The sequence below is a fragment of the Ranitomeya variabilis genome, chromosome 6 (genome assembly GCF_051348905.1).
Source record: "Ranitomeya variabilis isolate aRanVar5 chromosome 6, aRanVar5.hap1, whole genome shotgun sequence".
In the NCBI taxonomy this organism is placed as follows: Eukaryota; Metazoa; Chordata; class Amphibia; order Anura; family Dendrobatidae; genus Ranitomeya; species Ranitomeya variabilis.
In genome coordinates this window covers 198,572,651-198,587,130 of record NC_135237.1, presented here as the reverse complement: position 1 = coordinate 198,587,130, position 14,480 = coordinate 198,572,651, and the positions used below count along the sequence as shown (strand labels likewise).

The following is a 14,480-nucleotide window of genomic DNA, read 5'->3' as shown; positions in this document are numbered from 1 at the left end:
GGGCCGTTGTAGATCAGTTGCTGAAAACATCACCCTCAGACCATGCTGGTGGCAGAGGTAGCGGCTGTTTTCAACACTAAGGCATAATGGGGAGACACGAACACCAGGTCCAAAAGAGGTGGGGAGAAAATGTGCACAAATTGGGCAATTTTCAATAAGCCAGCACAACAGCAAGGACTATTTGTGCCTGTAACAATGCCAAGGAGAGAAAAGTTGCAGAACATGGTCAAGGGGTACTTAAGTGACCATACGTGTGTCCTTTCTGACTTTTCAGTTCCCTTTAATTATTGGGTGTCCATGCTGAACACTTGGCCTGACCTCTCCTTATACGTCTCGGAGGTGCTGGCCTGCCTGGCTGCTAATGTGATGTCAGAACATGTTTTCAGTTTTGCTTGGTCAATCATCACTGATAAGCACACACGTCTCTCCACAGAAAATGCAGACAGACCTACTCTGATTAAATTCAATAAGGACTGATATCTCCACAGTTTGCAATCCCTCCAGATGACATCAAGCCCACCTAAATTCACCAAAAATGCTGGTTCATGCTACTGCTGTTAACGTCAACCCCTTCCCATAAAAACCCGTTTCCTTCCTCAAGCATGACTCAGCCCATAGGACTAACTTTTACAAACCCTATGCACATTGTGAAGTGGACAAACCAGGACATTATTCCTACTCCAGCCTAACTGCTATTTGTGCTTGGAGGCCCTTGGGATGGTGGCTTCCTGCGTTAGCCATGACTCAGCCCATAGAGCTAATTTTTACAAACCCTATGCACATTGTGCAGTGGACAAACCAGGACAGTATTCCTACTCCAGCCTAACTACTATTTGTGATTGGAGGCCCTTGGGATGGTGGCTTCCTGCATCAACCATGGCTCAGCCCATAGAGCTAATTTTTACAAACCCTATGTATATTGTGCAGTGGACAAATCTTGAATGTACAGCGGTTCTACCAAGCTAATATTTGTCATTGGAGGCCCTTGTGACAGGTTGTCCCACATTGTGACTGAGATAGGGGATACATAATCAATAGAAATCTAGGTTTGGTAGTTGTTCTTGTGTATCTGTAAAAGTGGCTTAATACTGCGACAAGTGCAGCGCCCCAGAGTCCTGGTCGTTGCAGTACTGTGGCTCCGCCACTAAGGGGAGCTATGGTACGTCTGATGGCACTGAAGGAGTTCATCTGACCAGGTATCACAGACACCAATACATTTCACAGCCGGGCCTCCAGGGGGAGCTAAGGATTCTATTCATTAGGCCACTCCCCACCATTGTGGGTAAACTGGGGGTCAGGCAGGAAGTTAGTTCAGAAAGCTGACTGGGTTGGAACTAGGCAACACCTTGTGGCAGAGGGTGTTGTGGGAGAAGATTCGGTAGGGTCCCTGTCAGGGGTGGGATCCTGACAGAGGCCTGGCTACAAGAAGGAATGTAACGGGACCGTGCCTGCTCAGCATAGCGGCGGTGCCCAAGGAAGGATTAGAAGCGAGATAGATTGTGCTGAGTGAGAAACGAGATCAAAGCAAGAAGGAGAATACCAGTAGGAGTCGTGCTGTGAGACCGAGGCAACATCCTACTGAGGCGCACAACCGGCGGCCGGAACGCCGAGGGAGTATTACAATATTCAGTTTCAGGCAATACTCTAAACCAACGGCAGGACAGTCAGTCTAAGGCGGGCTGTCTCACCCAAATCACCTATGCAGTCTTGGGGGGCAACTTGTGGAGAGGGGCGACTCTAGGGTCCCGGAAGAGCTCCGAGCCTACCCGTCATACGGGTGCCGTCCTAACCGCACCATCAGGGAGGGACGGAGGATTAGCAGAACATCATCTAATCGAGTTGTGAGGGAACTTAAGAAACGGACACAACAGTTGTGGGGACTTTCCATAAGCACAGCAGGGAAGGACCGCAACACCTAGCGCTAGAAGGAAGGCACAGATTTCCACCTGTTAAGAGAACTCTGGAGGTGCCATTGGACCGGCCGGACTTGCGCAGCCTGGTGAACCGTATTCCGGACTGAGGACCCAGAGATCTTCAGTAAAGAGGTAAAGAGACTGCAACCTGGTGTCCTCGTTATTTACTGCACCGCACCACCACCACCACTACCACCATCCATATCTATTATTCACTGTACACCCCTCGGCAGGGTCACGGACCGGGCCTAGACACCGTGACAACCCCAGAGCAGAGACTCAGAGGCCCCGTACCGGGTTCCCCTCGGCCCTGCGGCAGTGGGGGGGCGCTGCACAAACTTATTCCCAGAAACCATATGTGAGGCAGAAATGCATGCAGGCATATTCTCCAGGCTCTTCCCATTCTGTTTCATCACTTTCCATTCCATTTCTTCCTTTTCCTCAGGCCCCCAGACCCCTTTGTAGGGTTCAGCAGAAAATTACTCGCAATTCCCATTGACTTGCATTGTACTCGCTATTCGGAATGAATGCACCATTTTTACAAAGTACTTGTTACAAGTATAGCGATTATGAATATTATGATACTCATTCATCACTAGCTCTGATCAAATTAAGCAAAATGACGGCCAGTCGATTGGACACTAAGTATCAAACTGTATTTATCTATTTCAATATTGTGCATATTTACAGGGACAGAATCTTGATTTATATAACATTTTGATTGCTCAGTTTCCTTCATTCTACTCTAGTCTAGTAGAATACATCATTCTCACTTTACAGCAAATCACTGTGGAATGCTAATCCAATTCCCAGAGAAGACAAGAAATTGATTTTGCTTAATTGACATAGGATCCCCTGTACATCTGATAGAACTCAACAACTATTGAACACAGATAACATCACAAAGTTAAAGAGAACCTGTCACCTCAAATTGTCTGGATATGTAAATGCCTTTTTTATCTGGTCCGATGGGCGGTGTTTCATCTTCATTTCTCCACCCCATCTGTCCCTGTTGTCTTCAATATGTTTGTGAATTAGAGTACTTGTCCTCCATAGTTCGCGAGTGCGCAATGCAATCTTCGCTCGCACATGTGCAGTATACTTTGCCCAACTGCGGGCAAAGCCAAAAAGCATTACTGCGCATGTGCCCGCGCACTATGTCCCAGAACACAGCAAAATACTTCCGGGACATAGTGCGCAGACCCATACGCTGTAATGCTTTTCGGCTTTGCCCGCAGTTGGGCAAAGCATACTGCGTGTGCACAAGCGAAGATTGCATTGCGTACGCACAAACTATGGAGAACAAGTACTCTAATTCACGAACATATTACAGATAACAGGGACGGATGGGGTGGAAAAATGAAGACGAAATGCCGCCCATCGGACTAGAAAAAAGGCATTTACATATCCCGCCAATTTGAGGTGACAGGTTCCCTTTAAAGAAGAAAATGTAGAATTATCCTCTCAAAAATACTTAGTTTGTCATTACCTCCACCCAATTCCAAGGTTCCCGCCAGTAGCTTCTGAAACCCCTCTGAGTCATAATATTGAGTTGTAAATAAAAGTATATAAGTGCCATTCCGAGGTACATGAGCTGTAAAACAAAATTGGAATTATTTGCGATCCTTTCATACTAAAAAATTCATTTAAACATGCCAAAACATTACTATGCAGAGGCTCCAGACCTTTTGCATCTGGATTTTTATATAGAAAGTGGAGGATTAACCCCTTAATGATTGGACAATTTTCTATTTTTCAGCTTTTTTCCCTATCTTATTCCAAGAGCTATAACTTTATTATTTTTTCATTAACATAGCCATATAACATTCTCTATTTTGGGGGACAAGTTGTAATTTTAAATAACACTGTTCACTTTATCATGTAGTATACATAAAAAAAACAATTTCAGGTGGGGTGAAATTGTGAAGAAAAAATACAATTCCATAACTGGTTTTTCAATTACCGTATGTTTTTACAGCTTTCATCATGTGGTTAAAACGACATCATTTTTTACCAGTGGTGCATACTAAATGTGAATATATTTACTTATACTGTATGTTGCATCCTGTGAATGTTAAAATAACCTCGCAAAATGATTCTCCATGCCTGTGTAACAACCACTCCTGCGGTTGTCATAGCCGGATAGCTATGAGGGCTACCCAGCGGTCGTCGCTCATAGCAAGTGAGCATGTCTGCCACATAGAGCAGGGCTGCAGCCCTGCTCTATGTAGCACAAGCAAGACAATTGAAGCAAGTAAAAAAAAAGTTTTAAAAAATATAAAAAAAAATATAATATATGTAAAAGTTCAAATCACCCCCCTTTTGCCCCATTCAAAATAAAACAGTTAAAAAAAATCAAATATACACATATTTGGTATCGCCGCTTCCAGAATCGCCTGATCTATGACTATAAAAAAAAAAATTAACCTGATCGCTAAACGGCGTAATAGAAAAAAAGTAAAAAAGCCAGAATTACGCTTTTTGGTCGCCACAAAATTGCATTAAAATACAATAATGGGCGATCAAAGGATTGTATCTGCACCAAAATGGTGGTATTAAAAACGCCAGCTTGGCATGCAAAAAAAAAAGCCCTCACCCGTCCCCAGATCACAAAAAGTGGAGATGCTACGGGTCTCGGAAAATTACGCAATTTTTTTTTTAGCAAACTTTGGATTTTGTTTTCTCCACAAGTAAAAAAGAACTGAGACATGTTTGGTGTCTATGAACTCATAATGACCTGGAGAATCATAATGGCAGGTCAGTTTTAGCATTTGGTGAACATGGTAAAAAAAATCCAAACAAAGTTGTGGAATTGCACTTTTTTTGCAATTTCACCGCACTTGGAATTTTTTCCCATTTTGAGTACTAAATGTAGTAAAACCAATGGTGTTGTTCAAAAGTACAACTTGTCCCACAAAAAAGGAAGCCCTTAAATGGCCATATTGACTGAAAAATAAAAAAAGTTATGGCTCTGGGAAGAAGGGGAGCAAAAAACAGAAACACAAAAATGAAAAAGGGCTCCGTCTTGAAGTGGTTAGGACTCGAGAATACCAAATATGTTTATTATTTAATTTTTTAAGTTTTAACTGGGAAAAAATGGTTATATAAACATTCATGTAAAAAAAACACATTTCTTTTTACCTTTATTTGTTAGTCCCCTGAGATCATTTGATCACTTATACAATATGTCTGACATAATTTGCTAGAAGTAAGTTATGATCGTTCATCGTTTAAATGACTATCCGCTCTGGTAAATGAATCCTAACTCTGTAGATTTATGTGAGGCCCCTTGGTAGTATTTCACAGTTATTTTCAGTTATCACTGATGCTGAGACTGGCAGAGACAGGACAAAGGGAGGACAAAGTTTATCTGTAGCCCTATCAGTGCCACTTACAGTGTAACTACTGGTTATACATTCAGGATTTGGGTGAGCCAGGATGTTACTGCAGGAGTGTGACTGTCAATCAGAGCCACACTTCCACTTTAGACCTAGAGGAGTTGTCCGTGATATCCGCAACATGACCTCAAAATCACACTATCATACACCATAGCAATTTTAAAATCCAATTCACTGCAATGTAATGTCTCATTTAAACAATATTGATGATAGTAAATAATAATTTATAATTTTTTTATTTAATGTTTTCTAATATTTGAAAAAGTTTTAATGGAACGAGAAATTTTTCCCAGTAATTAACCATTATGGCTTATCAATGTCAATCTCCATTTCACCAATGTTTCATGTTGAGCTGGACACACAATGTAATAGTGGCTGCAGAGAGGAATAAAACATTTTTGTTTGTTTTATTTTATTTTGCCTCTCTATTGCAGAGATATTACTTTGTGAGTTAACTTTAGTTAAGTCCAAGTGGGTGTTATTAGATACAATTTATTGGGGGCATGTACTTCTCCCTCTGTGATTTGTTATGTGATAACACCCACTTCGACTTTGAAAAGGTTAACTCTTAGGCCGGCGTCACACTAGAGAGAAATACGGACGAGTGAGAGGTGCAAAAACAATGCATTGCACTCAGACCAATGTTTCTCTAGGGGGCAGCTCCTATCAGCCGTGTAATTCTCGTCTGTATTTTACAAGCTGAGAAAATCGCAGCATGCTGCGATTGTCAGCATATTCCTCAAAAAATACGCCAATGCAAGTCTATGGGGGTGAGAAAAATACGGATTACACACGGACCATCAGTGTGACTTGCGAGAAATACGCACCAGTGTCCTATAGAAAAGCCGGCATTTCAGTGAGGTGTACAGTATTGACACCTCTCCATTATTAACCAGGCTTAATGTCACCTTACAATAGCAAGGTGACATTAACCCCTTATTACCCCATATGCCAATGCCACAGGGCAGTGGGAAGAGAGAGGCTAAGTGCCAGAATAGGCGCATCTTACAGATGCGCCTTTTCTGAGGTGGATGGGGGCAGATGTTTTTAGCCAGGGGGGGCCAATAACCATGGTCCCTCTCTAGGTTATTAATATCTGCCCTCAGTCACTGGCTTTCCCTCTCTGGTGGAGAAAATTGCGCAGGAGCCCACACCAGTTTTTTCCGTGAATTAACCCTTCAATTTAACACATACAGCTCCCAAATTGTGCACACACACATTACTAACATTATTAGTGAGGGATATATAAAAATCTAATGGATATGCAATGGTTTACTGTATGTAAATCATGTCTCATATCCTGTCGGGTTCGGTAATGATGTAGCAATTGAACTTTTATGCCATCTAGCTCTGTATATATATATATATATATATATATATATATATATATATATATATATACACACCGTATATACTCGAGTATAAGCCGAGATTTTCAGCCCACTTTTTTGGGCTGAAAGTCCCCCTCTCGGCTTATACTCGAGTCATACCCAGGGGGAGCGGGGGCAGTCTAATAATACTCACCTGCTCCTGGCGTGGTCCCTGCTTCCCGGGGCTGCAGTTTCTTTCTGTAGTGAGCGGTCACATGGTACCGCTCATTACAGTAATGAATATGCGGCTCCACCTCCCATAGGGGTGGAGCCGCATATTCATTACTGTAATGAGCGGTAACGGTGACCGCTCACTACAGAAAGAAAATGCGGCGCCGGGGAACAGACGTGCAGTGATGGCGCCAGGAGCACGTAAGTATGATGGGGGGTAGTGCGTGATATTCACCAGCACCTCGTTCCACCATCGGCGCCGCTGTGTATTCCGCAGTGACGCTCAGGTCAGAGGGCATGGTGACGCGATTAGTGTGCGCCGCCCTCTTCCTGAACATCGGTGCAGAGGACGGGAAGACACAACGGCGGTCAGCGGTGGGGAGCAGGTGACTATAGCAAGTGCCGGGGGCCGGAGAGGTGAGTATGTAATTTTTTTATTTTTTTAATCACAGCAACAGCATATGGGGCAAATATCTGTATGGAGCATCTTATGTGGCCATGTGCAGCATGATATGGGGGCAAATATCTGTATGGGGCATGTTATGTGGCCATGTGCTGCATGATATGGGGGCAAATATCTGTATGGGGCATCTCTATGGGGCCATGTGCAGCATTATATGGGGCCAAGTGCAGCATGATATGGGGGCAAATATCTGTATGGGGCATCTGTATGGGGCCATGTGCAGCATTATATGGGGGCAAATATCTGTATGGAGCATTATATGGGGCCATCATAAACTGTATGGAGCATTATATGGGGCTCCTGATTCAATATGGATATTCAAAAACACTTAAACTACTGATGTCTCAATTAATTTTACTTTTATTGGTATCTATTTTTATTTTTGAAATTTACCGGTGGCTGCTGCATTTTCCACCCTAGGTTTATACTCGAGTCATTAAGTTTTCCCAGTTTTTGTGGCAAAATTAGGGGGGTCGGCTTATACTTGGGTCGGCTTATACTCGAGTATATACGGTATATATATATTGTGGTGATACGCTACCTGAGTGTGTTGGGGGACACTCGCTTGGCATGGGGTTTAAGCACTCAGGCACGATTTCTCCACTTAAACAGTCTATTCCGGTTTATTCAACATCATAAACCATAACACAAACAGTTCATTATTTACATCAACGGAACACATTAACCATCAATAGTCTGTTCCATTGGCAGATCTGTGTCTACCCGTAACCCCTTGTTACCTGGAGTTACCTTACAGGAGCTCCGGCTCCATATACTGACTCCTGCCAGTGCTGGTACACAGGGGAAAGCTGCCTCACTGGGATCACCGTCCTTGTGACCAGGGCACCTCGGATAGTCCAGACCCACAGTAGGAACTGTAGCTTCCCCAACACAGAAACCGTCTCAGGCTCTGTAGATGCAGCCTTTCCATGCGCTTCGAGGAAGTCCAATCACAGGCACTTCCAACACATAGGCCATCAGTCCATGATCTTACCAAGTGCTTACAGGACTCCAGTCCATACCAGGACAATCCAACACCCTGACCATTCCAGGACTCTCACTCTTACCAGGTGCTTGCAGGACTCCAGACCATACCAGGACAATCCAACACCCTCGAGCATTCAGTCCATAGCCTCAGCAGTGCTTCCAGGACTCCAGCCCACTTCAGGACAATCCAACACCCAGGCTATTGCAGGACTCACGGTCTCAGTGCCTCCAGGACTCCAGCCCATACCAGGACAATCCAACACTGACCGTACATCAGGTCCACGGTCTCAGGTGCTTGCAGGACTTCTCCAATACCAGGAGTCTCCAACACCGACCGTCCAGGACCTTGCACATGGACCAAACGGATCCATACATAGGAACATGTGACCCACACCCTGGTCACATTACATACCTGTAACCACTCCCCTGGGTGGGAGTGTGGGTGTGTGTGGCTAGTCTGACCCTCCCATCTCTCATAACTAGCCCTGCCAATCTCCCATTAGAACTACACAATTACACGTGAGACTACAGATCCCAGCACACCAACTTAACTTCAGACTGACAGCGCAGAGTGACCTCCTCTGCAACACACATACCGGCCATTTATAATCCTACCAGACTTTCTCTCATCACCATTATGCTTCCAAGCACATCTTGAAGTGCACACACAGCGCCCCCTGGCTGTAACATTGGTCACTGCACCACAATATATATATATATATATATATATATATATATATATATATATATATATATATATACACTCACCGGCCACTTTATTAGGTACACCATGCTAGTAACGGGTTGGACCCCCTTTTGCCTTCAGAACTGCCTCAATTCTTCGTGGCATAGATTCAACAAGGTGCTGGAAGCATTCCTCAGAGATTTTGGTCCATATTGACATGATGGCATCACACAGTTGCCGCAGATTTGTCGGCTGCACATCCCAAAGATGCTCCATACAAGGCAGGATGGATCCATGCTTTCATGTTGTTTACGCCAAATTCTGACCCTACCATCCGAATGTCGCAGCAGAAATCGAGACTCATCAGACCAAGCAACGTTTTTCCAATCTTCTACTGTCCAATTTCGATGAGCTTGTACAAATTGTAGCCTCAGTTTCCTGTTCTTAGCTGAAAGGAGTGGTACCCGGTGTGGTCTTCTGCTGCTGTAGCCCATCTGCCTCAAAGTTCGACGCACTGTGCGTTCAGAGATGCTCTTAGGCCTACCTTGGTTGTAACGGGTGGCGATTTGAGTCACTGTTGCCTTTCTATCAGCTCGAACCAGTCTGCCCATTCTCCTCTGACCTCTGGCATCAACAAGGCATTTCCGCCCACAGAACTGCCGCTCACTGGATTTTTTTTCTTTTTCGGACCATTCTCTGTAAACCCTAGAGATGGTTGTGCGTGAAAATCCCAGTAGATCAGCAGTTTCTGAAATACTCAGACCAGCCCTTCTGGCACCAACAACCATGCCACGTTCAAAGGCACTCAAATCACCTTTCTTCCCCATACTGATGCTCGGTTTGAACTGCAGGAGATTGTCTTGACCATGTCTACATGCCTAAATGCACTGAGTTGCCGCCATGTGATTGGCTGATTAGAAATTAAGTGTTAACAAGAAGTTGGACAGGTGTACCTAATAAAGTGGCCGGTGAGTGTATATATATATATATATATATATATATATATATATATATATATATATATATATATATATATATATATATGTCCAAACAAAAGATAATATACTCGCACTGCTGTCCCATGCGATCACCTATTAGCGTGCTACAATACGCTGTACCAGCTCCTATACCCCCTACTCAGTGCATGGGCGTATGGGGTGCTCAATCAAAAAGAGGTAATAATATAAAAAAGAGAAAAAAGTGATCGGGATCTGTGGAAGCGCATGTAGCGCGAAACAGCTGTCATCCCTGGACACCATGCTCTCCCTGTCCGTGTCCATGTCCTAATAAAGACTTTTTATAGCATCAGGAATGGTGAGTGCTGATCACTTTTTTCTCTTTTTTATATATATATATATATATATGTGTTTTCAAGAATACTTGAGCCCATGGATTCATTATATGTCCATTTTGCAATCCGGCAAAAAAAACAAAACACCAAACACATTTTATTACATTCTACAGTCATTATTACAGTTCAAAATTATGTGAAAGATCCTGTATACTTCCAATTTTCCAATTGAGTGTAAAGAGGACCTATCACCAAATTTTTCTTTTAGACTGGACACAGGATGTGATAGTGGCTGCAGAGTGGAATAAAAATATTTTTTATTTCATCTCTCCATTGCAATGATATTAAAAAACTATTTGCCACCTAATAAGTTAATTTAAGTTAGAGTTGTCAGATATTTTTCACCAAGCCTGTGTACTTCATCTCTCTATATGATGCTGACCAATCATAAGCAGGCAGCAACAATTAAAGTAAGAAAAAAGGCATCCCACCATGGCTTAGAACAATTTCCTTTGCTGTGAGATGTAATGGTACAGCTTTAATCTCCTGCATGAGCCAATGTGGAAGGAAGGGAAGCACAGCTAAGTTTAGCAATTTTACATTATAACCTCTTCAATCAGCTCTCCTGATTAATGACTGTGTCGATATTCAATACTGTCATTACGTCTCACAGAGGCATAATCTGACTGTTCTGGACTACCCAAGTGTAGTATGTAATTACACCATGCTCTAATCTCACTGCAGAGCTATTACAACTTGAGCACAACAGACCAAAGTCTGATACTGACACTTTGAGTTCACATCTCTGGACAGGTAGTGTGGGGGGAGGATCAGTACAGCAGAGCTGACAGTGCTAGGAGAGAAGGAGAGCTAGGAGGTTTCTAATGTGGCACAGCTAAACTCAGCTTTGATACCACACCCCTCCCCCATGGGCCTTATCTGAAAGGTTTTAGTCACCTCTGCTTGCTAATAATGCAGGAGGTTCGACCCGAAGATCAGAGCTCTATCATTACATCTAACACACTAAGAAATAGTCTCAAGCTAATGCGTGGGCATGTTCTGCTTTCCTTTTAGGGGTTCTAAATAGTTGAAGGACATTGTAGGTTTCCTCGAACCATGCATTTGGTCTCTATGGGACAAGGGGAAGTCCAGGTCTCACAATCCTAGAGCCTAAAAAGCTCAAGGTCCAAGGAAGCATAGCTCTATTATCTCTGTTCATGTAAAAACAGATGAAGTTGGAGTTGCTATACTTTCACTGTGGATAAGGGATTTCGAAATAAAATGATCTGACTGATAATTGTTGTGGCACCTTTTTATGTCCAATATAATGTAATATATAATAACCATACAATAATATATATATATATATATATATATATATATATATATATATATATATATATATTTCGTAACATGGTGAATTAAATAAATTACCTCAGATGTCATAATAAAATAATCCATAAGTGTGGTGATTCTGTAAACTCTAACAGAATCTATATGTGGTGAAGTGACAATACCCCCTGAAACAGGTAGTTCTGTGAGCAGTGATACCATAGTAAATAGACTTGTTGGAGGGTTAAAAAGGAGAAATTGTACAGCAAATGCTCTTGTTCTTCTGTCTATCCACTGTTGGTTCCTTACATTCGATAGTGCTAAATGGGTCTCATTCCTATAATTGCAAAGATAAAAGTGTTAAAAGCAGACAATATATAATTACACACCAAAACAAAATAAATATTTTAGTCAGAACTGACCTGAATTTCAATGACATTTACCTTGATCGGCCTAGATTTATAATTGAACCTCTTTCTTCATAGCACTGAATTTTACCACACTGATAAAAGTTTTGATTGTGGATCTTCATTGAACCATATTTATCTTTGTCACTACTTGATAGATGTGAAAGAGTACAGTCGGAAAAGTTTGACGTTGAAAATGAAGAAATCTAAAAAAATGTAAGAAGATTTCATTGTAATGATCATCTATTTTTAGCACACAAAAAGTATATATCCACTTCTGTAATATTTGTATTGCACCTTAAAATAAGTTGTAAAGTTGTAATCGCTCTGCAGTGAGATTAGAGCATGGTGTCATTACATCCCACACAAGAAAAGTCCAGCACAGTCAGATTATGCCTGTGTGAGATGTAATGACAGTATTAATTACTGACACAGTCATTAATCAGGAGAGCTAAGCCAAGATATATGCAAACACTGAAAACATTGAATCTAAACTGTTCTACTGTACATACCTCTCTTGAGCTATCAGCCTACAGTCAAATGGACAAACATGTCTCTCCCGGGCCATAAGCCTACAAATTCAAATGCTCAAGAGAGGTCTGTACAGTAGAACAGGGACCCATCAGAGGGAGGTCAACTTGCCGTTGTTGATGGGCATACAAGAATTGGCAAATTTATGCGTTAAGAATCTTCATTTTTGTAAGTTAATCTTACTGAGCAATAACACAGGTTAGATTCAATGTTTTCAGTGTTTGCATATACAGTATGTTGGCTTATATAGAGTGCTGCAGTGTTTTCTTTTTCTATATAATGCAGCTATCTCAGCTTGCACCTGTTCAAAAATACATATACATACAGCTATGGCCGAAAGTGTTGGCACTCTTGAAATTGTTCCAGAACATGAAGTATTTCTCCCAGAAAATTATTACAGTTACACATGTTTTGCCATATGCATGTTTATTTCCTTATTGTGTATTGGAACAACAGAAAAAAACAGAAAAAAAGGCAAACTAGACATAATTTCACACAAAACCACAAAAATGTGAAAACGATCAACAATTTCAAGGATACAAATCCATCTCCAGACATCTTGATGTTCATTTATCCACGGTGCGCAATATAATCAAGAAGTTTGCAAGCCATCACACTGTAGCTAATATCCCTAGACAACAGAGAAAATTGATGAAAAGTTGCTTGGAACGCGGGATAGTCCGGATGGTGGATAAGCATCTCCAATCAAGTTCCAAAAAATTCAAGATGTCCTGCAGGCTAAGTATCAATGCAAACTATCCATCGACATTTGACTAAAATGAAATGTTGTGGCAGGAGACCCAGGAGGACTCCACTGCTGATACAGAGACATAAATAGCTAGACTGCAGCATGCCAAATTGTACCTAAGCCAAAATCGTTCTGGGGAAGCAAGCGTCTTATTGAGTCCAAGATAGAGCTTTTGGTAAAGTACATCATTCTACTGTTTATCAAAAATGGAATGAGGCATACAAAGAAAAGAACACAGTGCCTACAATCAAATATGGTTGAGGTTCAAAGATGTTTTGGGGTTGCTTCGCTGCCTCTAAGACTGGGTGACTTGTCTGTGTGCAAGGCATTATGAAATATAAGATTATGAAAGGATAATGGGTCACAATGTAGTGTCAGAGAGTTGGGATTGCATTCTAGGACATGGCTCTTCCAGCAGGATAATGACCCCAAACTTACCTCAAGAAGCATCTATAAATGAATGGAAACAAAGTGCTGGAGATTTCTGAAGATGCGAACAATGAGTCCAGATCTAAATCCCATTGAACACCTGTGGAGAGGTCTTAAAATTGCCTGCTTCCTGTGACCCCGCACCACCACAGCTGCCTGCTCCCCCGATAAGTTCACTTCAGATAAAAAGATGCACCCTCATTTTCATCCCAAATTTGGAGGGAAAAAAGTGAGTCTTGTAATCTGAAAAATACGTTCTCTATATATAGAGGGGAAAATAAGTATTTAATACACTGCCGATTTTGCAAGTTTTCCCACCTACAAAGAATGGAGATGTCTATAATTTTTTATCATAGGTATATTTCAACTGTGAGAGACAGAATCTAAAAAAAATCCAGAAAATCACATTGTGTTATTTTTATATAATTAATTTGCATTTTATTGCATGAAATAACTATTTGATGTAATAGAAAAACAGAACTTAACATTTGGTACAGAAATCTTTGCAATTACAGAGGTTACAGATGTTTCCTGAAGTTCTTGACCAAGTTGGTACACACTGCAGCATGGATTTTGGCCCACTCATCCATACAGATCTTCTCCAGATCTTTCAGGTTTCTGGGCAGTTGGTGAGTAACATTGAGTTTCAGCTCCATCCAAAGATTTTCTATTGAGATTATGTTTGGAGACTAGCTATGCCACTTCAGGACCTTGAAATGCCTCTTATGGCTCCTTACTTGTCCTGGCTGTGTGTT

At 41.8% G+C, this 14,480-nt stretch overlaps 1 protein-coding gene across 1 annotated transcript in view; it reads right to left on the bottom strand.

Annotated features, from left to right (window-relative positions):
- LOC143782192 (polycystin-1-like protein 1) overlaps window positions 1-14,480 on the bottom strand; it is a 264,298-nt gene that overhangs the window by 129,684 nt on the left and 120,134 nt on the right. Inside the window, exons 8-10 of the mRNA XM_077269385.1 lie at window positions 12,054-12,223; window positions 11,713-11,947; window positions 3,403-3,507 (exon numbers count right to left, since the gene is read on the bottom strand). Of these exons, the coding sequence (XP_077125500.1) occupies window positions 3,403-3,507; window positions 11,713-11,947; window positions 12,054-12,223 (510 nt within the window). The remainder of the gene's footprint in view (window positions 1-3,402; window positions 3,508-11,712; window positions 11,948-12,053; window positions 12,224-14,480) is intronic.